This window comes from Alternaria dauci, chromosome 7, assembly GCF_042100115.1.
Source record: "Alternaria dauci strain A2016 chromosome 7, whole genome shotgun sequence".
NCBI lineage: Eukaryota > Fungi > Ascomycota > Dothideomycetes > Pleosporales > Pleosporaceae > Alternaria > Alternaria dauci.
Window position 1 is genome coordinate 1,459,132 of NC_091278.1, and position 21,255 is coordinate 1,480,386.

At 54.9% G+C, this 21,255-nt stretch overlaps 4 protein-coding genes across 4 annotated transcripts; 2 read left to right on the plus strand and 2 right to left on the minus strand.

Annotated features, from left to right (window-relative positions):
• Positions 1 to 2,204: 2,204 nt before the first annotated feature.
• Positions 2,205 to 4,813, plus strand: ACET3X_007614 (uncharacterized protein; the record flags this gene model as incomplete). The annotated part of the gene is made up of 6 exons (XM_069453779.1): positions 2,205 to 2,220; positions 2,719 to 2,756; positions 2,806 to 3,326; positions 3,536 to 4,685; positions 4,732 to 4,737; positions 4,793 to 4,813. 6 exons carry the CDS (start codon positions 2,205 to 2,207, stop codon positions 4,811 to 4,813), a joined length of 1,752 nt encoding a protein of 583 aa, XP_069304777.1.
• Positions 4,814 to 5,261: 448 nt separating this feature from the next.
• Positions 5,262 to 6,477, plus strand: ACET3X_007615 (uncharacterized protein; the record flags this gene model as incomplete). Its single annotated transcript, XM_069453780.1, has 2 exons — positions 5,262 to 5,672; positions 5,722 to 6,477. 2 exons carry the CDS (start codon positions 5,262 to 5,264, stop codon positions 6,475 to 6,477), a joined length of 1,167 nt encoding a protein of 388 aa, XP_069304778.1.
• A 2,378-nt stretch (positions 6,478 to 8,855) lies between these two features.
• On the minus strand, positions 8,856 to 12,341 carry ACET3X_007616 (uncharacterized protein; the record flags this gene model as incomplete). The annotated part of the gene is made up of 6 exons (XM_069453781.1): positions 8,856 to 9,664; positions 9,717 to 9,961; positions 10,211 to 11,227; positions 11,280 to 11,983; positions 12,036 to 12,246; positions 12,319 to 12,341. 6 exons carry the CDS (start codon positions 12,339 to 12,341, stop codon positions 8,856 to 8,858), a joined length of 3,009 nt encoding a protein of 1,002 aa, XP_069304779.1.
• A 513-nt stretch (positions 12,342 to 12,854) lies between these two features.
• ACET3X_007617 (uncharacterized protein) lies at positions 12,855 to 18,106 on the minus strand. The gene is made up of 7 exons (XM_069453782.1): positions 17,268 to 18,106; positions 16,591 to 16,957; positions 15,528 to 16,380; positions 15,291 to 15,479; positions 15,101 to 15,233; positions 14,928 to 15,051; positions 12,855 to 14,870 (listed from the first exon to the last, which is right to left on the minus strand). The coding sequence occupies exons 3-7, from the start codon at positions 15,784 to 15,786 to the stop codon at positions 13,695 to 13,697; spliced, it is 1,881 nt and encodes a 626-aa protein (XP_069304780.1). The 5' UTR covers positions 15,787 to 16,380; positions 16,591 to 16,957; positions 17,268 to 18,106; the 3' UTR covers positions 12,855 to 13,694.
• Positions 18,107 to 21,255: the final 3,149 nt, after the last annotated feature.

Sequence of the window (21,255 nt, forward strand, 5' to 3'; positions counted from 1 at the left end):
GCGCCAGACGTGAACATGTTATGTCTTCAAGCGTCTTTGGCCACGGTAATGGGGCAGTCGAGGTGCCTGGCACTGCAGTCTTGTTGTGTTGTGAAGTACTTGGCGTAGTATGCGAAGCCAAGATTGGGCTTCTCAGTTGAGTACCTATTGCGAGGGCGAGGTAGTCGAAGGTATCCAGGGTTCCGAAGGCTGTGGTAATCCAGCAGGAATTGATTGATTTTGCTCGCCCGGCGCAGCGATCGAAAGAAGTCTATTAATAAGATGAACGTGCTGGTAACAAGACGCAAGCACAATGCTGTTGAATGACACTGTATTGGATTGCGGTAAACGTGTCGAAAGATGTCTGCTTCCAATCGCAGTCCCAATAACAGCTAAAAGTTTAGGAAATGCGGTGATACCTAGGTATGATACCTCTTCTTGTAGTGGGGAACTTTTTTGTAGTCCGCACCATTGCCGTCAGGATATTCCAATAGATGTCTTCTGTTGCCAGTACATGACTTGCTGGTCTTGCGGTTTGGTATACTCACCGACTCCTTCAGTCCCAGTGTTGGCAAGCATAGTGGCAACATTGGCAGCGAACATCTGCGTCGAAGCATCCGACTGCGTTGCTTGATGGAATTTCGAGATCATTGTCCTACTCTTCTACAGAAACCATGACTTCCATGTGGGGATACTCGATGCGAACCGTGGATAGGGACTATAGGCCGAAACGTAACTTTATCATTGCGTTTGGCCAAGGCAATGGTAACATGATCGATGCAACTTGATCTTGAGGTTTGGTAGGACGTGTCGGGTGGTGTTGTATGCTAGACGCGCTTGCATAGTACGTGTGATGAAAGGAATGCTGCTAACACTTCTGGGTCAAGCAGACATCGGCAACCTCCTCTCCACTCGCCCTGCTATGATTCAATAATGCACACACCTACTGATGTGCATCGAGTGAGTTTCTCTTTTCGAAAATGTATCTTTCCTGTTAAAAGCTGCTGTTTCCCAAGTCGACGGATGTCGAACCAGAATGAGACGTCAATTGTAGAGAGCGCAGAAAAGACGTTGGAGAAACGTATACGAGCCAGAGATTAGCGAACGTATGAGAAGCACAATCGGGATAGATGCTAACGCAGGGCCAGAAGGTGGTTGCATGCAGCTCCTTCATGACCGTGGAGTCGTGCTTTCTACTGGCAGTCGAAGTGGAACTCAACCCATTAAAAGAGGAATGGCGACAACCAACAAAATACGCCTTTGCTGCTCTCCCAGGCCAGCCAATGACTAGCTCGGCGTATGGCCTCCTAGCTCTTCCCGTGAAGCAACCTGCACATTGTCACCAGACCAGCCGCTTAGAATCACCAGCGTCACACAGGTATGCTGCATGCGCACCGAAGCCTATCCTTGTTGAATGGCTGTAGATTGCCTGTCCTCGGTTTCCGGTTCCGGGTTACATGGGGTGAGGACGGAGAAAGTCTCGGGTACATTGGAGAAAACACGTCACCAGAAAAAGAATCGGATCTTGCTGATTGATAGAGAGTTGTGTGCGTCGCATATACAATATCGGTCTAATTATACGTGCATGGAACACGGGTTGAAGCAAGACGGCATAGCATTTGAGTGACAGTGACAGACCACAGAGTCCTTGTAGTACGCCAATCAACGATTCGTCCACAATCACAAAACCGTCGCTGCGGCAGGTGCTGCATGTCAGACGCGGGCGCTCTCCGTGGGGACGATGATGCGGACAGCCGTTGAGAACGACGGTTCACATGCGTCGAGCTCGCAAGCGGCCGGACAGCTCTCACCCCATCCGCGTCGATGGCCATCGGCTGGACCGCGATCGATAAACAGACTCGCACGTGATAGTCCGGCGGATCCGTGATCATCGTCGGCCCATGCTGCAGCCATGCTTTTCAGGCTGCGGCCTCGAGGAGCTCTGGCCAATAGCGACGCGGGATGACGCGACTAAAATCAGGAGGCTGGGGAAAGGCTTGCAGCTATCAACAGCTGGCCGCGCGCGCGACATGGATAAGCTGAGCTGAAAAAATGCCTCTCTTGCTTTGGAAGCTGGCGCCGCATGCATGGGACGGACGTCGGGCCCCAATTGCATGATACCACGCAGGTAGGGATCAGCGGACTCCCAATAAACACGTTCGTGGAGCTGCAGCAAGGCCGGGGAAGCTCCCGGCAGCTCTGTGGAGCTCCAATGCGTTGCGACTATGGATTGCGACACGAGTGGGAAGCCATTGCCCGGTCAACAGCCGTGCTGAGGTGGATTGCGCGTCCGAAATTACCTCGGTGCGAGCAGCGCCAGGTTGTGATGTGCTGTCTGGGGTCAATCGGTCCATGGCACAGGTAGAAAAGGGGGAGCTGATACGCGCTAGCAATCCGTGTCAATAACGCTAGGCCGCTCCTGGACAGCTCTCCCAGAGCTTCCCAGCCTCCACAACCTTGCGATCATCGAGACGCCGACACAACAGTGATCCGACTGACCGCCAATCTACTTGATCCCCTCTTCGGCCATTCTGACTCCATCACTCCTCCACCTACACCCCGCTACTGCATCCAATTGCGCATCTTCAAGCTGCTGCACGTCAACACCATAAAGCTGGCGACTCTTCAGTAGATCATCAACCACTACAAATCTCCACGTGAGACCTTAAAGGAGCCAAGAAGTTCTTTCTTGATTCCTTTCGAATTGTTTTCGAACGGTTCGAAGGGTTTTCGAGAAAGAGCGACCCGACTCCGGCAAACTGGATTTTGAAGCACGAGTATGCTCGTTCACCGCGAGTGTATAAGCAATTATGCTGACCCGCCCAGGTTCCGATCCCCTTCAGTGTCTTCCCGTCTGCGTATCGGAACGCGGAATTCAAGGAAACTACCAGCGTACAGGTAGAAGAACAGGAAGCACAGTTTGAGCAACACGCTTCACACGGACGGGAAGGTCACGAAGAAATCCACGAATCCTTCTCCGCCACCGTCCTACCCCCTCCTCCGGCTCCCCAACCGCAGCAGCAACAGCAGCAGCAGCACCACGACACCCACGTCAAGGAAGAGGTTCACATCTACGAAGAGGAGCGTCTTCGTCGTCCCCAGCCTCCCCAGCCTCCCCAGCAGCAGCAGCAGTTTCAGCAGGCTGCCCAGCCCCAGCAATTCCACGCTCAACAGCCCCCTCAGCACCGTGAGGAGCTTCATATCCACGAGCACACGCGCTACCGACAGCCTCAGCAGCCGTCCCAGCCTCCCCAACAGCAGTCCCAGCCGCAATTCCAGCCGGCCCAGCCTCAGTCTCAGCACGTTCATCGCACTGAGCACGTAGAGTTTGAGCGATCCCACGACCGGTAAGTCCGCTCCATTGTTTTGCCAGCGCACCTTCGCACGGATCATCACAACAGACCAACCCCCTGACTTTAGCGGCACCCAGCCACGCGCTACCCGCTAACCCCTTTCATCTGTTGTTGTCCTAGCGACCTGCAGTCCCCACTTTTCTCTCACCTCCTCTAAGCTCTTCCTTGCCCAACCCAAAGCTGACCTTCCTTTCTTCCTTCAGCTTCCAACCTCACCCCCAACCTCCTCCTCCAACCTCCACACACTCCCACGTCGAGGTTCACGACAGAGCCTACGATAGACACTTCAATACAGTCTACGGCCCTGCCACCGACTACGCTCCATCTCAAATCGACGTTACTGAACGTCAGATCCGCGAACGTACTCGTCCCATCGTCGCCGGTGCAAGCTACTCCAAGGAGACTTACACCACCAAGCACGACACCTTCCCCAGCAGCAAGCACGTCGAGAGTGTTGCCAGTCACCAGCCATCTGAGGTCCGAGTAGAAGCATCTGCTCGTTCCACTGCCGCACCCCCCAAGAAGTTCAAGCGTGATATGGGATATTACGACAACGAGGGCAAATACCACTCGCTTCGTCAAGGAATCTCTCACGCCGCTCACAAGGTCGCCGACCGCATCCAGCACCCCATCCACCCTCACCGCCACCACCACTCTCACGAGCACTCTTTCTCAGGTGCCAAGTACGACGACGCCCGCGAAGAGGTAATCGTCAAGGAGAAGTACACTTCAGCTACTCCCTCTGTTGCCCCTAGCCGCCCCGTCCAATCCGGAGCTCCTGTCGAGAGGGTCGTTCGCATCCACTCCCAACCTTCTCCCCCTAGGTCCACAGTTTCTGCTGCTGCACCTGCCCCCATCTCCGCTTCTATCGCACCTGCCCCAGTCTCCGCTTCTATCGCACCTGTACCAGCTCCTGCTCGTCCAGTCCGCAAGATGGCTTCCTCCAAGACTATCACCATCCCCTGCCACCACATCCGCATCGGCGATCTCCTGATCCTCCAGGGCCGCCCTTGCCAGGTCATCCGCATCACCACCTCCTCGCAGACTGGCCAGCACCGCTACCTCGGTGTTGACCTCTTCACCAAGCAGCTCCATGAGGAGTCTTCCTTCATCTCCAACCCGGCTCCCTCCGTCGTTGTCCAGAACATGCTCGGCCCTGTCTTCAAGCAGTACCGTGTTCTCGACATCCGTGAGGACGGTCGCGTTGTCGCCATGACCGAGTCTGGTGATGTCAAGCAGGGCCTTCCCGTCCTTGACCAGAGCGGTCTCATCAACCGCCTCACAGAGTCTTTCGACAACGGCCGTGGCAGCGTCCGCATCCTCGTCATCGATGACGATGGCATGGAGATGGCTGTCGACTACAAGGTCGTCCACGGATCCAGGTTGTAGAAACATCCAGTCAATGGTAAGTCATCATCGCCATCAACATTCATCAAGGTTCATCATCTAACACTACCCAGGTCTCATTCAAACGTTCATAACCAATCATAACTCAGGCGTTTGTTTACCCACGGCCACCTTTTATAAATTGTGTTCATAACTTTTGCATCGTCACTTGACTGGTAGCATGGCGCACTCGGGCATCGATCGGTGTCAATCGCGTCGGTGTTTGGGCGCGTCATGTCTGCTTGCTTGGGTGGTGGAAATATCGGAGCTACATCTGTGGATAGTTAATGAATTGCGTCTCCTTTACTACTTGTCATGCTTTGTGATGTCTGTCTGTGTCGTGTGATCGCTTCTCACTTTGTCCATCCGTAGTATCATGCGTCGTCCAGCTATCCGAGGCTACCCCGCGTTCTCCACACGGCTCTCCACTTGGTCGTCTTAACACCAACAGCTATATCCGCCCCACTGTATGCGAACGACGTGCGTGCCCTGCGCTCCTTCGCGATGAACCTCGCGATCTGAGACAGTTGACCAGTGCTACCCATGCCTCACTCAGACCACTCTCCATCTCCGCGGCGCGAGTCATTTCTCGATCTCCCAAAATTTCCTGACAACGTCCCCACGGCGCCTCTACTGCGTATTTCCCTTCAGAAGCTTCTTGAGCACGACAAGGAAGAAGAAAACAGGTGCTGGCAGGCCTGTTGTGAGTTGGGTTTCTTCTACCTCGACGTACGCACATGCAGCAACACGAGTAATGGAACTACCATCAACGGCGATGCGTTGATCGAAGATGCGGACAAACTATTTAATGTGATGCAAGAATTGTACGATCTCGATGTCGCAGAGAAGATGAAGTACGACTTCAAAGACCAGGGCAGTTACTTTGGGTACAAAGGCTACGGCGAAGGCATAGTTGACAAGCAAGGGACAAAAGACAGGAATGAGTTTTACAATGCACGTCCATCTCCTCTCTCATGCCCCCAACACTAATGCTTCATGTCAGATCTCCAAGGACGATATCATCGGTCTTACTGAACCCCTCCCCGCCCCAGCGGTCCTAAACCCACATCGTGACCTGTACAAATCGTACATTACCTCCTCGCACGCAATCTGCATGGTCGTCACCTCTCTGCTATCTTCCCGGCTCCCTCTTAACCAGGATATCCGTCAAGCGGGTGGTCTGCCGGCCATTCACCGCTTGGATGCAGCATCAGGCGACCAGATCCGTTTCGTCAAAGCACCGCCGCAGGAACAATCGCTCAAAGGTGTGGCGCTAGGCGAACATACAGATTTTGGTAGCGTCACCGTGCTGTTCAATCGTCTGGGCGGCCTGCAGGTCAGGCTGCCTGAGCACATATCGCCCCTTGAGCCCACGTCCACGTCTCCTCCACCGACAGACGTCGAGAAGAAGCTGTGTGAAGATGGATGGACGTACGTGCGTCCTTTGCCTGGCCATTGTATCGTCAATCTTGGGGACGCGCTGGTCAAGTTCTCGGACGGGGCGCTGAGAAGCAATGTTCATCGTGTTGTTGCTCCGCCGGGCGAACAGGGCAGTGTTACGAGGTATAGCCTTGTGTACTTTTGCCGGCCTGAGGATGATGTTGTGTTGGAGAGCTTGGTGGAGGGCGGATCGAACGGTGCGGAAGAACAGGTTACTGCAAAAGAATGGATTCTCCGGAGGGCGTTGGGACGGAGGGAGGCGGATGGGTGGGAGAAGAGTGGTGGCACAGAGAGTGTGAGTATGAGGAGTGGGGGATGAGAGCGTGATGGTGCAGGGGATGTATGAGTTGTAAGCCTTCTCTTGCATGTATATCCATTATCCACATTAAAGTTGACTTCATCTCTATACGGTCATCTGAGCCGCGCCACGTCTTCAAAATTCCAACGTACATCGTTTGCCTTGCATAGAAGATCCTATCAACACCATAATGCGCGGATCCAGCCGTCAAATGTGACAGTACCTGGGTCGACAACACCGATTCGCGTTCTCGTGAAGACAGTCTTGGATACAAGTCTGGTTTGTAGCCCTGCTCATCCCATAGCGCGACGAGTGTCTGCGTACGAGCCCTTCTGCAGAAAGAGAGGTTATCCTAGGCCTAAGCACGCCGTTTAGAAGGCCAGGAAAGCGAAGCCATATTCTCCTCTTGCCCGCGTCGTGCACAGTCTCAACTCGTTTCCGTTTAACCTCACGTCTTGGAACACGGCAGTCGTGACTGACGTGGGTTTGTCTAAACATCTCGCCTCCTTGCTATTTAATTCTGAGCTGTCCATTAGCACACGAACAAAGGTACAGCAGTAACTCAGACGAAGCAGACCCAGCGAACCAAAGCAACACACAATCAACCGTTCCCCAAAGCTCAACTCCAATGATTCTCGCGATACAGTAGGCCTCTACCGCCGAAAAAGCGACCTTCACACTCTCGTGGCACACGAACAAAGTGCTCTGCAGCCTACATGACGCTTAGCATGCTCTTACCAAAGTCAATAATACATATGTAGCACCCAGAACGTGCTTTCGCTAGACTTTCTTGTCGCGAAACGAGCTTGAATGACTTAAGAAATCCACCTCAAAACGTAGTAACGCCTATGACAAACTCCTCAAACACACAAGTATACCTCCAAGTACGTCTGATCTCCCAGTCCTTGTGTAATTGCACCCCTCTCCAATCTCCCAGTCCTTGTGTAATTGCACCCCTCTCCAATCTCCTCAGCTTATCTGGTCCATGCTGTCCCAGCAATGGAGAGTCCAAGTACGAGATAGCACAGCGTACAAGGACTACACATGAATCAATCGCTGCAATGTGTTGCGTTCGATCTTCTGGATGTTCTCCCTACTCACCCAAGAATGCGGATGTGACACAGCTTCCAACGCCCGATCCGAACTGAAGCATGAGACGGTGCAAAGCAGCATTGGATATGAGGCAGCAGAACCCTCCTGGTCAAGAGCATGTCAGTCCTTGTCTTTGAACCCAGTTACTTGAGATCGTGGCCAACATCAGGTTCCGAAGTGCTCACTATCTTGAAGATGGATATTGCCGTTATCACGACCAAGGTGAACTCATGAATGTGACGTGTGTGGAGAAGAGGTGGTCGTATTGAATGAACTAGCCCCGTATACCACTGCCTCCATCCCAGTCCCGCGTATGACTCCATTCACCCTCTCGTCATGCATCGAGGTCGTGCATGATTGCACTCAAGGGCGAGCCAGAGGCTCGCTCATCGTCAGAATCCGCCTTGATAAGCGGCAAGCAACCATCAGTTGGTATTCTCCGTGCTATGTCCACATAGCGTTCGACGTCAACAAGCGCCATTCCTGGCAGCCCAGTAGAGTCGATATCGACATCAGGTAGGAGGGCGGTGAGATCGGCTGCTGGCACATTGCGCGGCTGAGCCGACGTCTTATGGGTGCTTGGACTGTATTGAACAGCCTGTTTCCTGTTGTGTGTGCCAGTTACTTGAGGGCCTCCTAGGTTAGCGATCATCGCTTGAGTGCCATGGCCAACACTCTGTTCGGGCAGAGACGAGTCAACTTGCCCAGTCTGCTGCATTGGGCGCCAGGAGCTACCATTGGAAGTCATGGTTGCAGGGTTGGAACGTTGGAACCGCCTCCTGTTTTGCTATTTTCCGTAGTCGTCGGGGCGCCTCTACATGCAACATCACCACATCACTTTTGGATCAAGGTGAGAAAATGGACACAGTATGCGATCCCAACCCAAGTACCCCCCGTCTTCATTGCTATCTAATTGCGTCGTGCTGACAGCAGTTCTCGATACCTCTCGGCGAGAATTCTCAGCCTGTCCTCGAGCACACCGGTGCCCTCCGTCTCTTCGGCCCATCGTGCCAACAGTCGGTCCTGGAGCCTAAAACTCGATACAGCAATGCTAATTGCCAAGTTCAGCTTCTCTTCCAGAGAGCACAGTCTCTCTGAGACTTCAGATGTGCGGTCTCCTAACCAGCGTTCGAAAGCGGACAGATCGCAACCCGCTTGGAGCGTCCGAGGGAAGCTTGCAGCACCAGTGCTGAAAAGTACGAAATGGTGCAGACCTTTCAAGATCCTGCCTTCTCGTGCGATTTTGTCTCGCTTGTTTGCCTGCTCGAAGTCATAACGACGGCAAGCGAACCATGTCTTGATCGAAGTCAAGTCACCCCACTCCAATTTCGGCCATCGATGGGAGATGCCTTGGGCGTCAAAGACAGCCCGTGCGAATTACTCCGCAGTCTCCAGGGTCCCGGTTGTAGTGTGTGTTGGGTTTCGTGCGCAGATTGAATCTGACTGTGCAGATCGTTGGAAACGTCTTTCCATCGTTTGGGCCACGAGGCACTGTTGTGGTCCTGCAAGGTGACATGAAGATCGTTGCAGAGTCTCGATACGAGCTCGATGGCCTGATCGTTGGCCGCATTGACCTCTGCGGCGGTCCGCTTGTTGTGCGTGCTAATGTCAGCGAGCCGTACATTGAGGCCCTTGTTTGCTTCTCTCGCATCATCACGTTCGCGCAGAACGGTATTGAGCTCATCATGAGCTGTTTGAAGCTCTTTTTCAAGAGCCTTCTTCATGCTGTCGAACTGAGCAGCGAGGTCCTTTTTCTGGGCTGCAAGCGCAGCGTCGACAGCAGCCTTCTGTGCCTGAGAGGCTTCAGAAACAAAGCGCTTCCTCTGTGCGTCTAACGCAACCTTTTGAACCGAGTCGGCCTTGGAGTCGAGTTCCCTCTTCTGGGCGTCAAGAGCAGCCTTCTGCGCCACGGTGATACCAGCACCAAATTCATGAGCGCGTTCAGCGAACCAGCCGGTGACGTCTGCCACATCAATATCAGAGGAGACGAGAGGCCACTCCTCGTGCTCTGCACCAGCATGCTCGAATACAGTGGTAGCAAATGCCACTGATTCAGCCCAGAGCGGGTCGATGTAGTTGCGAAGGCGGTCTATTTCTTGCCGCAAAGGCGCTTGCTCTAGGTCAATGTCAGTCATGTGCCAAAAGAGAGATGAGACAAATCGTCGTACCTGTGGACTGTACGTCCTGGACCGCCTCGATGGGCGGCTCAAGGCGCTCAAGGCGCTCAAGGCGCATTTCTGCTGCCTCAACGCGCTCAGTTGCATCATCAAGTTCGCTGTCGAGACCTGGGAACAGGTCTTCAGCGGCTGCTGACAGCAGCCCGAGTATGGGTTTTGTGTAGAAGTTCTGGTTGAACTTATGTATGCTCATGCCGGTAGTGCGAATGGTGTTGTGAAGAGAGCTGGGTGCCAGCCTGGAGGTGAGTAATTGTCTGGAGAGAGATCGGCGCTAGCCACTAGTCGTCTGTTGTGAGAGCACGTACGAGGAAGGCGCACCGACTCACTTTCGACATCACTCGCGCTGGATGCAGACAATGAACGATGATGTTGTCAATTCAATCAGTGATAAACTATTTTCAGAACGCTCGCACGCTTCACCCATAGGGCGTTACATCATCTACTCAGTCCAAAAGACACAATCGGAAAAGACCCCAATGACTTACTGTCCACCCGTCTTCTCGTGCGTGCTCATCAAGCTACCAATGAAAGTAGTGATAAGCCTGCTCTGTACAGCAACAATGTCGTCAGGTACGAGCCAGATGGTGGCGCCCATCTTTCGCGCAATGCTGATGGCCAGCTTGGCGTTCTGGTAGCATTCGTCGTCATTGCGGCCCTGGTTTACGAGGTCGTAGTCGACGTATGCGGGCTTCATGCCGGCGAGGACGTCGAGCAGGAAGACGGCGTTGGCGAGAGAAGCGTCCTTGAAGGAGCGGATTTGGCTGCCCTTGCCGCCCTTGCGCGCCATGTCGTTGGCCCACTTGATCATATCCGCGTCGGCAATTTCGCGCTTGCCGAGGCGTTGAGCGAGGCCATTGAGGGTAGATACAATGTCCTTGCGCATCAGCTGCCATACCAGACCGAGAGTCAATGTGCGTTGACCGTCGGTGATATCAGCACCTTGGATGCCCGGTAGCGAGAACTGGACCTGCTTGCCAAGCTCGACGGCATAGTTGGTGTTCTCTAGAGCCTTGAAGCGCATCAGTTCTTGGCCTTCGCGTGGCTTGTTCACGTGTCGCCAGTTTACGCTGCCTGGAATGACCTTGTCGTATGCTTGCAGAATGACTGTGCCGTCCTTGAGGTCCTCGTAGAAGGATTGTACGACGGGCTTGACGTCAAGAGAGTTGAGCCATAGAGTAAAGACACGAGCCTCACGCTCTCCCGCTGCATCAAAGTCGTCAATTTCGGCCTTCTCCTCCTCAGTGATGGGGTCAAGGCAGGGGTGTGTGTTGAACAAGTTGGCGACGAAAGCCAGGTTGAGCTTCGGGTTTCCAGCCACGAGAGATGTGGGCGTGAGGAACTTGCGGCAGTCGAGGGCGTCGGCGTTCTGCAGGACCATCTCCGCACGCTGGAGGAGGTCGGTTTGCTGGAGCGGCGAGCGAGAGCAGGTTTCGGGAGCTAGTTGGTTGAGGAGAACGGTGTAGTTCTCGCCATCCTTGACGTCGGTCGAGAAGTTGGAGACGCTGCAAAGGTTAGCTATGTTAACGCGTTGAGACCATGTCCTCGTCTACGTACGTTCTGTGCCACTTGGCGTTCTTCAGGTGGTAGTTGAACCACCTCAGCAGGATCTGCTCTGGTGGCAGACGCAGGAACTGCTCCAGTGTCTCATCATCTTCCAGTAGCCTGTAAAGCTCAGGATGCAGCTTGATGTCGATCTTACCCAACAGACCTCTCCGGATGATCTGCCAGATCAGACCCAGAATCAAGTGCTCGCGTACTTCAATGATATCCCCGCTGCCAATGTTGACGACTGAGCAGCCGATACCCTTGGCCGACTCAATGACAATGTTGTTGTTCTCTGTAAAGTGGAAGTTGTTGAGCGACTTGATCTTCTTGCCCGGCTTGTTCAGCACGCGTTCGTCAATGGTGTCCGGTACGCTGTCGTTGATGAGCTTGGACAAGACCAAGCCGTCCTTGCAGGCGTCGAACATCTCAAAGGTGTCGGTAGGGAAGGGCAGGCGGTCGCCAATGTCTGGGTCGCCAGCGAGGACGGCGTTGATGTGGCGCGTAAACTCGGTTCGCTCATCTTCGTTGATGGTGTGCGTGACGTTTGCTGACGAGCCCTGAACCTGGATCCTGCCACCGCCGACGCTACCTTTGGAGGCGTGCCCGGGGTTCGAGGGTGAGTTGACGCTTGAAGCTGTGCCAGCTCGCGGTCGGGTTGGGCCCGTGGACATGCGCTGTTGGGCAGGAGACGAGACGCGCAGTTTGGAGATGAGCTGTGGCGGTTAGCTTGTCTGCAGACAGGGCACAGCGGACCGCGATGCCTACATCTACATAGTCGTCAAGCTCTACTCTTCTCGAGCTGTCTAGTTCCACCTCTTTCAGGGCTTGTCGCACCACGTCGTACGGCTGGTGCTCCGACTGCTGCGCGGCCTTGATGACGGTTCCCTCGTCGAGGTAGCCCTTGTCTTCCACGTCGAGCTTCCGGAAGGCATCTTGCAGGCCAAAGATCTCGCCCTGCTCGAACTGGGGGTACTTCCTGTGCGCAATGCCTGGTTAGCTACTGTGGAACCCAACGGATGGCGCGAGGGGGGAGCTTGCGCCCACGTACTTTTGCAGCTTGATGATGTTCATGTTGGCGGTGCAAGTCAACACAGGTCAGTGGCGGAAGAAAAGGATATACTGGGCGGCAAAGTGACTGCCTGGCTTCGCCTCGTTCTGGGTTGCGCGTTCGATCACTTTGTGCCTCTTGTTTTGCTTGCCCGATGACGACGTGGGGCTACTGCCAAGACGGACACCTCGAGGCGGCAGGCTCGCATCCTGCTCCCGGATTACGTACGCACCTCACCTCTCTCCCCGTTAGGCTGCCATTGCTTCACAGGTACCCAACTCCGCCACCGATGTTACCAGCTGCCACATATTCATCGCCTTGCCATTCTCCGACGCCCATTATTTTTCCGTCTCTATGTTAGTATTCTGCCACTTTCAACGCCCAAGGCCTTCCATGGGTCCCCAGTTGTTGAAGCGGTGTCCACTGCCACCTCACTCTTCGCTAGAGCCAGTCCTTAGTGTCTACTGCGTGAAAAACCCTCAGACAACACATCACATTCAAACAACAGTCGCACAGTACATCAGTGGAAAAAGAGCTTTTGATTCCCTCATTAACGTCATAAGGTCCATATCGCCGGCTCGCCCAACGAAAAACAGACACTAAAGCCATCCCATCTCCCAAAACGCTCAAGGTGGCCTGACAGCTGCCGTATGCTATTCAGCCCCAACGCACCACCTAGGTAAAAAAAAACAATAGGGCGACATGTCCACTCATGGACATGTCCGCCAAATCAACATCATCATTGCGTGAACATCCCATCGTGTACGCCTGCATTTTCGTCAAACATGGCGTGCCGTTCGTTTCGAAGCGAGGAGTGCTGGAGTTGTGTCGCTGACGTCGTCCACGCATGGGTCCGGTATCAGCGGTCGTGGGATTGGCGTATGTCGAGCGAGAGCATTATTGAGGTGACAGAACTACCGACATCGAAAAGCTTCCTGTACTGTTCCAAGCTTCAGAAAGGTAAAGGACGTGGTTGTAGAATGTACAAGACTTGCACATGCTCGTGCCGCATGCAGAAGTCGTATATCATGAGACTGAAAGCCCAGGACATGGTGTATAGGAACAGTAGTTCCACGAAGCAAATGGTCGTAAAAGTCGTAAATGCCGAAACGTGTTGAAATGTAGACAAGAGACAAGGTCAGAAGGAAATGTAAACACAAGGAAATACGAGGGAGCGACAAAATGGCGTCTAGGTTGCCTCGAACCGTTACGTTCCGATTGGAGAGTGCCTAGGAATGTCGAGGTGCCATGTTGTGTGTTGCTTCTGAAAGGACCGCTCGCTCAATGCCGCGAAGTCGCTGGAAATAGAGGCCAACCCGCCTTCTAATGTAGGAACCGGCAGCTGACTACCCAAATGCTTGCGTGGATGTTTTCCATTACCGTCTGGCACGCTGAGCTGTCATGGTGTGCGCGCGCTGGATGCCAGGGTTGGGATCAGCGTAGTTGCCGCCAACTGCGCCGCCCTCCATGGTCTTGCGTCTCTTGAGGCCGCCCATGTCGTCACCTTGGACGCTGTCGGGGCGGTATGGGTCCTGGTCTTCGTCGTCGCGACCGCGTTTACCCGAGTTGTTCACTCCATTTGTCGGAGGATATCCCTGACTGGGGTACTGCGATACAGCCCCAGGTCCCTGGTAAGCGTCGTGGGCTGCGTTACCGTTGGGGCCACCTCGCGGATCGCTCATAACATTGTAGAGATTGCTAGAGGGGGGTGCCTGGCGCTGCGGCGTGGGGTAGCCCGAGTTCCACTGAGGCTGACCTGCGGCTGCTGACCGAGGCGTGGCTCGTCCAGACCCGTTCTGATGAGGCGATCCTGTCATTTCCGGAGAAAGATGAGCGTGGTCGGGGTGCATGGCACCCGAGGCACCGTTGGGGGTGTAGCCGTACGGGCCCCTGTTTCCATTGTATGGAGCACTAGAGTGAGTGTACTCATTGTCGTGGTCATGGTCTCCCTCACTTCCGGCCTGGGGAGGGGCCACCTGCTCGCTTCCCTGCGGCATCATGCCATCAGCTGGCTTGACGTCACCCTCATCTGGCACATCGCTAATGCGGGATGGTGGTGCCATCTCCGTCTTCGGGTAAGAAGCGTCTTGACGGTATGCCATCATAGGCTGTCCCTGCGCATACTGGCCTGGTTGCGAGGGTGGTGCCGAGTACAAGGGCCTGGAGCCATCGAAGCTTTGACCAGAAGCGTAGGACATGCCTTGCTGAACGGCACCAGGAGGAGTGCTTGCAGGTGTAGTTGGTACGGAACGCGTGTTGCTCAGTCCAGTGTCAATGGACAGTGGCTGACCGCCCTGGGCGTTTTGGACGTTGCTACCGTTCCACTCATAAGAGCTACCTTGGTTGCCCATGCCCATTATGCTCGAGGCACTTGTGGGAGGAGTGGGGAAGGTGTGAGCTCGGTCGAGGCCTGGACGACCTGACGAGGGGTGTGGCTGGATAGCATGCGGTGGCTGAGACATCGCAGCACCAATCGGGTTACTCATGGAGTGATGATGATGGAGCGAAGGCGGTTGCGACGCCGCTGGTCCGGAGAGGTATCGCTGATGTGTCTGCATCTGGTCAGGTCTTCGGTTCCGGTCAACAGCAGCCATGGCAGCGCTTCCTACACTTGCCCTCGTCTGGTTCGACGGATGGTAGAGCAGTGCTCCAATGTCGTGAACGAACAGAGGATATAGCTGCTCCGTGATCTTCTCCTTGTTTGCAAACTCAAGAGCCCGCTCAAAAGGAATCCTGTTTTGTCTTAATACGTATCGACCAAGGTCATAGTATTGGCACTTACCAAACACCCTTGAGATGCATCGGGCCGATCTTGACGACATGGCGCGTCTTTTCGCTCTTCAGTATGCCGTCTCGACGACCTCGGGTCATTCCCGCAACATTCAGAAGTTTGGTACCGTTGATCATGTGATTGTCTGTAGTATGTGAGCTTGCCGTTCATTCGAGAAAAAAGTGACGCAAATGTATCGTACCTTCACGGCGCGCAACACACACGCCTTTCGCTTCTACCTGGAAGCATAGACTACCTTCGTCTTCCCAGAGCGTAGCAGTTACACGGGGCTTCATTCCTGGTGGAGCAACTTGGCCAGTGTGATCAAATGTCTGAGACTGATAGCCCTGCGAACCAGCTAGTGATGATGTAGGCGCACCGGAAGACATGGCTGAAGAGGTTAGTTTGATGTACAAGATAGGATTGGTATCGGACTCACCCGGAAGCTGCAGTGTTGAAGGCACCATCGCAGGATTCATTGAAGAAGAAGCCGGGATTTGCGAAGGGACACCAGTGGGGTATCCATACGGATATCCAGGCGGACCTTGACTGTACTGGTGTTGAGGCTGCATCATTGAAGACTGCTGTTGTGGGTACGAGTAATGCGACAGACCCGACGGGGGGGCTGAAGCAGGGGCATGTGTAGCGGTAGCCATGTGTGATTGATGCACGTCAGCATATGATTGCATCTGGTTCATGCTGTTGTAGCCACTTGGTGCAAAACCGTATCCGTCCTGGGTACCGAACGGGGAGCTTTGGACAGAATGCGCGTTCACGGACTGAGAGTCACGATTGAGGGACTGGGGTGTCTGCTCGGGAGACGGCGTCTTGAACCCAGAGGTTTGACCGTTGATCGATGCCGTGTAAGATGTATGGGATCCTGCACTTCCACCAACCACTGAACCAGAGCTAATGGAGTCACCTCGAGGGGAAGAGGAGTTGGACGAGCCGCTAGGATGCGATTGGATCTGGGGCAGCGCTGGCAGACGCTCGTTGGACACTGCAGGTTTAGGTGTGTAGTGGGATTGGTACCAGGTATCGACGGGGCCGCGAGCGTGGACCGACGAGATCGATGGGAGCTCCAGCTTTACGGTATTGACGTGTTTTCGCGTCGATGTGGTTTGCGTTCGCGGGGATGCTCGAGTCAGTCTTCTCGATAACCGAGCGTATTGCTGTGGAAGAGCAAGCTTTCGGCGCTCACAAGACTAGATTGCAGAATCTGCGCACGTATCCGAAGGACGATAGCTTGCTGATGTTATAGGTTGCCGCAGAAGATTGACGAGGCGAATAGTCTTCACCGCAAGTTAGTTGTTTGCTTCTCAAAGGTGAGGTCGGTCGACTGCAGCGGGAACCAACGAGACGCGGGCAGACACGTGTGCAAACAAGACCAACTGGAAGACCAGACTGGAGAGGGCAGGGAGAGCAGTCAGGTGGAACGAGTTGTGTGGAATGGATCAGGGTGAGAGAGGGCAGTGTTGGCTACAGTGAACGGAGGAACTGACCAGAATGTTTTTGGCGGCGGGCAGACGCGACGCAAAGCTCAAAGCACGAGTGAAGCTGCGGGACGAAATCGAACGCTGCAAACAATGCTGGATTCTGAAAAAGCTAGTCGTTACGTCGTTGCAGTCGTGAAGCAGGGAAGCGCTGGTAGTCGGCAATGCTTTTGACGCTGGTTCTCAAAATACGCGAAAGGACGAATTGACAAATGCCAGGCTGGAAGAATAGCGGGATGGTGCAGTTCGGGCTCGAAACATGTGCCGCAGGATTGGCGTGGACGAAGTCGTCGTCAAGGGTCGTAATGTCGTCGCGCTTCGTTAATGCGGGCCGAGCTGTATCGATACTGATAACCGCTGCACCTGCCAGAAAACACTACGCGCAAGACGCGTCAGTACTCGTTCGGGTGCACAAAGGAAGATGAATTGCGTTTGGTGTAATCAACAAGCGGCCGTCTATGGGAGGTAAACAAGGAAAGCCAACAGAAAGGCTTCTTCGCAGACTGCGGTGGGGAGGCGGAGGGTTTAGAGGCGGAGGTGGTTGGGATGGGACCTCTGATGCTAGTGCTGGACCAACCAGACAAGGCGACAGATAGGCGAGAGAGCTCGGAAAAGCCAGGCGGCGAATCCGGCAGCTCGCCAGACGGGCAGAGAGAGAGAGGGTGGTTACGACCCGGTTTACTCACCAAATTCTTCAACGAACGAACGCGAAGAGTGCTGGACAACAATGACGCTGGTGGTTTGCTTGCGTGTGGAGAAGGAAGTCGTTCTTGACGGCGGTGCTGCAGGATTCTTTGCAGCGCTCGACAGCAGGCAGGCCGCAGCTAAGAGGGCTGACCGAGCCAGGCGAGCAACGCACGCCCCGCAGGATAGTCTGTTCGAGATGGCCGCTTCTTTTTGCAGACGGCGTGTCCAATGCTTCTACACTGTCAGTGCGCGATGGGCGTCGCTGGCAAGTTGTTCCGTAGAGACAAGCTGTAGCTGCGTGAACGGGCCGGCGCGAGTTTGCAGAAGCGGCTCAAGAGACAGGCGATGCAGTCGAGATGAAGCCGCAGCAGCGCGTGAAGCCAGAAACCGGTGCGCCCAAGGTGCAGCTTCTGTACTGTACCTAGACACGGGTGGTGGAGATCTTCTGGGGACTCAGCGCTGCACACACACGAGCCGCCGCGAGCACACAATCTAAAATCACTTCGGGCTTGGTCGAAGTGTGAGAGGACACGATGGCATGGGGGTGGCCCGGCTTGCGCACCCAGCCTGGACCCGCGAGCAACAATCCCGTGAAAGGCAGGCCGTTTCGCTCAAGGCGCACAGACTCCACCCTGGAGCATGCTGACTGGGCTGATCCGCCGACGGTGCGGTTGACAAGGGCGCTGGATGGAGAGCGAGATGACAGGGACAGGGCTGCGAGGCTATACCGCGACGACCGCTATGCACACAAGCGAGCGTACTGTAGTAGGACTCTGGTGCCAGCCACCGCCCTGGCCCAAGAAACACAACAGCAGACGTCTTGCAAGCCGCATCTGAGAGGCCGCGGGGAGAGAGGGCTATTCCTGTCCATCTCCCTCCGGACAGCCCAGACAGCACACTTCCAAGACACTGACGATGACATGACTGGCAAGGATGGTGGGCTCCAAGTTTAGTGGGCGCCTACTTTTTTTCCACCAGCGTGCCGCTTCCTGAGGCATCGGATGGGCTCCCGATGGGGATAACACGGCTGAATAGATTGGAGCCATTCAGCGCAGCCGGAGATATTTGACGCGCTGCGCAGATACACCTAGTCAGTGAGCAAATGATAGGGAACAGGCTGGCAAGGGCTGCAGGCTTTGACTAAGCTGCGCCGGACCGCGTTGATGCGGAGCATGGCCCAGAAACGCATCCCAACAAGCGATCGGAAAGCCCCAGGTCAAACGTCTGGGTCCATATCACGCACAGTCGGCTGGCGGTGCTGAGTGGCCCGGCTGGCGCGATGATTTGCACTGCTGCGAGTCAGAGCGGGACGCTTGGTAGTGCTCACTGAGACGAAAAAGCAGACAGAGACACTGCAGCACTGCCGGCCAGCCACGCTCGCTCTGAAACGGGCTCAACTGCCGCGGCACGCCCGCCATGAGCTGACTCAATTCCGTCATCTCTGGCTTCCTTCACGGCGGCACTTGATGCTTTTGGCAGGCCGTAAATGAGATTGAGCTTCCCGGGTCTCTCGCGACACCCTGATGCCGTGCAAAATCCCTACTCAGGCTAAATTGGCGCCATCCAACAGTCGCAGGGATGCGCCCGAGAGCGAGCGGGATAGACGGACGGTAGGCCGTGCAAGCCAGCTGGCCGTCTTGCCTGGTATTGGTCAGACGCGCTATCATTGGCTGTGTAGTCGACGGTATGGACTGAGACCAGCGTCTATCGCTCCCAGGAGCTTGTCCACTCAACTGCTGGGACACGCAAGACACGAAGCGAGCATGTGAAGCAAGTGCAACGTGGAGACTCGACTGCGTGCGACAACCATGTCATGTCTGCGGCGTCGTCCATCAATGCTGAAAGCCCTCCACACTGCAATCGAAAGACAAACGTGCCGGCAGTAACACAGGTTTAGGCTTGACACTGGATGTGGACGCCGCAGTGTATGATAGGATGTGTGCTAGTTGCGGTGAGTAGATGCGCTGGCGACGCTAGCCCTAACCAGCCTTGCCAAGCCGTGGTCACGCTTTCTGGCTGCGCCCTCAACAGCCACCCGCACTACCGCACTGTGAGTGCGACTCAATATTCATCGTCGTGTCTCGCGGTCGGAATCGCTGGACCCAGTATCCTGGCTGTGATCTAGGGCAGTACCACAAGGGTGTTCCTTTCGGCCAGTTGAAACAGCAATACAGCCAGACACCTCGCCGCAATCCTCAAAGCGACGAACGCCCTGCCATGTCACTGCGTCACGGGACTCGCAGCACAGCGCACGGGAGAATCCGCCTCTATCCTTGCTCAGACCATGCGAACGGTGACAGCCTCGACTTTGGGACTCAAAGCAGGCCCAGCCACTTGACAGTTGGCACCTGTCCTGCCCATGTTATCGCCTCAGGCGCCAAACCAACTGTTCGCATCCATCCGATCCCCCTGCTAGCCGCGGAGCGTACACTGGCCCTCACAACCAATCCTCCCCATGTTTTGTTGCAGCATGTGGTCTAAAGTCTGGTCGAGAACAACATTCTCGCACACCTGTACCACTACCGAGAATATCAGATGAGGGCTGTCGGAGCATATCGCATCATCAGTCGATCCTAGCCAACATCAGACAGACCATGCCTGGAATCCCGCTACAGTCCGGTGGTACAGGTGCCGGTGTTTGAACCACGTTAAAAGGTAAGAGGTAGGACCAGAAGCTCAAGCGACCCGCACCGTATTACCATGTGCAAGTTTACATGCAATGAGCTATTCGCACCATGTCCTCACCGAGGCGCAGTCACACCCTCATCGCGTGGACTACCGTGTCTAGCAGATATGCACAAGTGTAAATAAACGTGCAGTGCAGCCGGCGCGATGTGGGAGCGGATCGTGGAGAAGGGCCCGCGCCTGTCTCGACCTCCTACTTGCTGACCACCACTACTCTGGCAGTCGGAAGCGGCAACATCAGCGTGTCAGAACAAATACAGCCTTTGACCAATCTAGACAAGAGCCCAGAAGTGTCGACCTCTTAGCACATGACAAACGTTCTATTCTCGATCCTCCGACAGGGTTCAAGGAAAGGGCGACTCCTGTTGTATCAGCCTTAGCCCCCTCAAGCATCGTGTTCTCGTGTAGTGGCCACGCAGTGGGGTCTGTGTACATTCCTGTCCAACTGGCAATAAAGCGCAATCTGGACTCGGGCCACAATCCTCTGTATCCCCGGACGAAGGCATGCTATACCTCCGGCCTACATCAACCAAAATGCCGATCTCCTTCTTGTCCGGGAAAATCGCTCGACAGAAAACAAAAACACGCTACGTTTTTCACGTTGACGACCGTCTCGAACACCTGTACGAGCGTTCCTGCAGCGTGAGGCAATCCCGCGATGCGTCCGCGCTTGGGACAATCTAGCCGTCGATTGGATAAAGCCGCGTATGCAGCAAGCCGCACTTGCATATGCATGTGATGTAGGGCACCCCTGCCTGGCCTGAGCCAAGCCCGTGCCCCTCACCCTTCCACGATCATAGCTCGATCGAACTGTTGGAAGATGGCCTTCACGTGCGGTTGCACTGACAATCTCACGTCTTCGCTTGATAGCACACGAGTGCGAAGCGACCGCCGCTGATACACTGGGGGATATCGAATTCTACCGCGGCGGTCACTCTCGAGCCTTTGCTTCCATATTGATCAGCATCACATCCTCGCTCAAGCGTTCAGCTAGGCGTTCGGCTACCAATCACCACCGGCCACGTCAGGAGACAGCAGAGCCGTTATCGGGGTATCGACGGAGCAAGTAAGCCACGACCGCTCCTTGCAGCTCGTGTGGGGGGCGTGACGTTACTTTGTGATTGGTGGGTCGACATGCTCACCGGTCTGGCTTCATGGGTTTTCGCCCCACTCCTTGTCACGCTCTGTGGACGACTCGCTTGTTTTGACGTTCTCTAGCGTCTTTTCCATTACACTCCAGATGCCCTTCGATGCTCAACAAAGTTCGACAATGAACAATCGAAGTGAGGGGTTCATTGTTCG

What these genes read in the sequence shown, in the direction of transcription:
- ACET3X_007617 (XM_069453782.1), bottom strand. Translation starts at nt 15,786, where the DNA reads ATGAACCAGATGCAATCATATGCTGACGTGCATCAATCACACATGGCT. An exon ending in GTGTGTTGCGCGCCGTGAAG is followed by an intron (nt 15,234 to 15,290) that starts GTACGATACATT and finishes CACATACTACAG; the next exon opens with ACAATCACATGATCAACGGT. An exon ending in CGAACCAGACGAGGGCAAGT is followed by an intron (nt 14,871 to 14,927) that starts GTAGGAAGCGCT and finishes GACCAGATGCAG; the next exon opens with ACACATCAGCGATACCTCTC.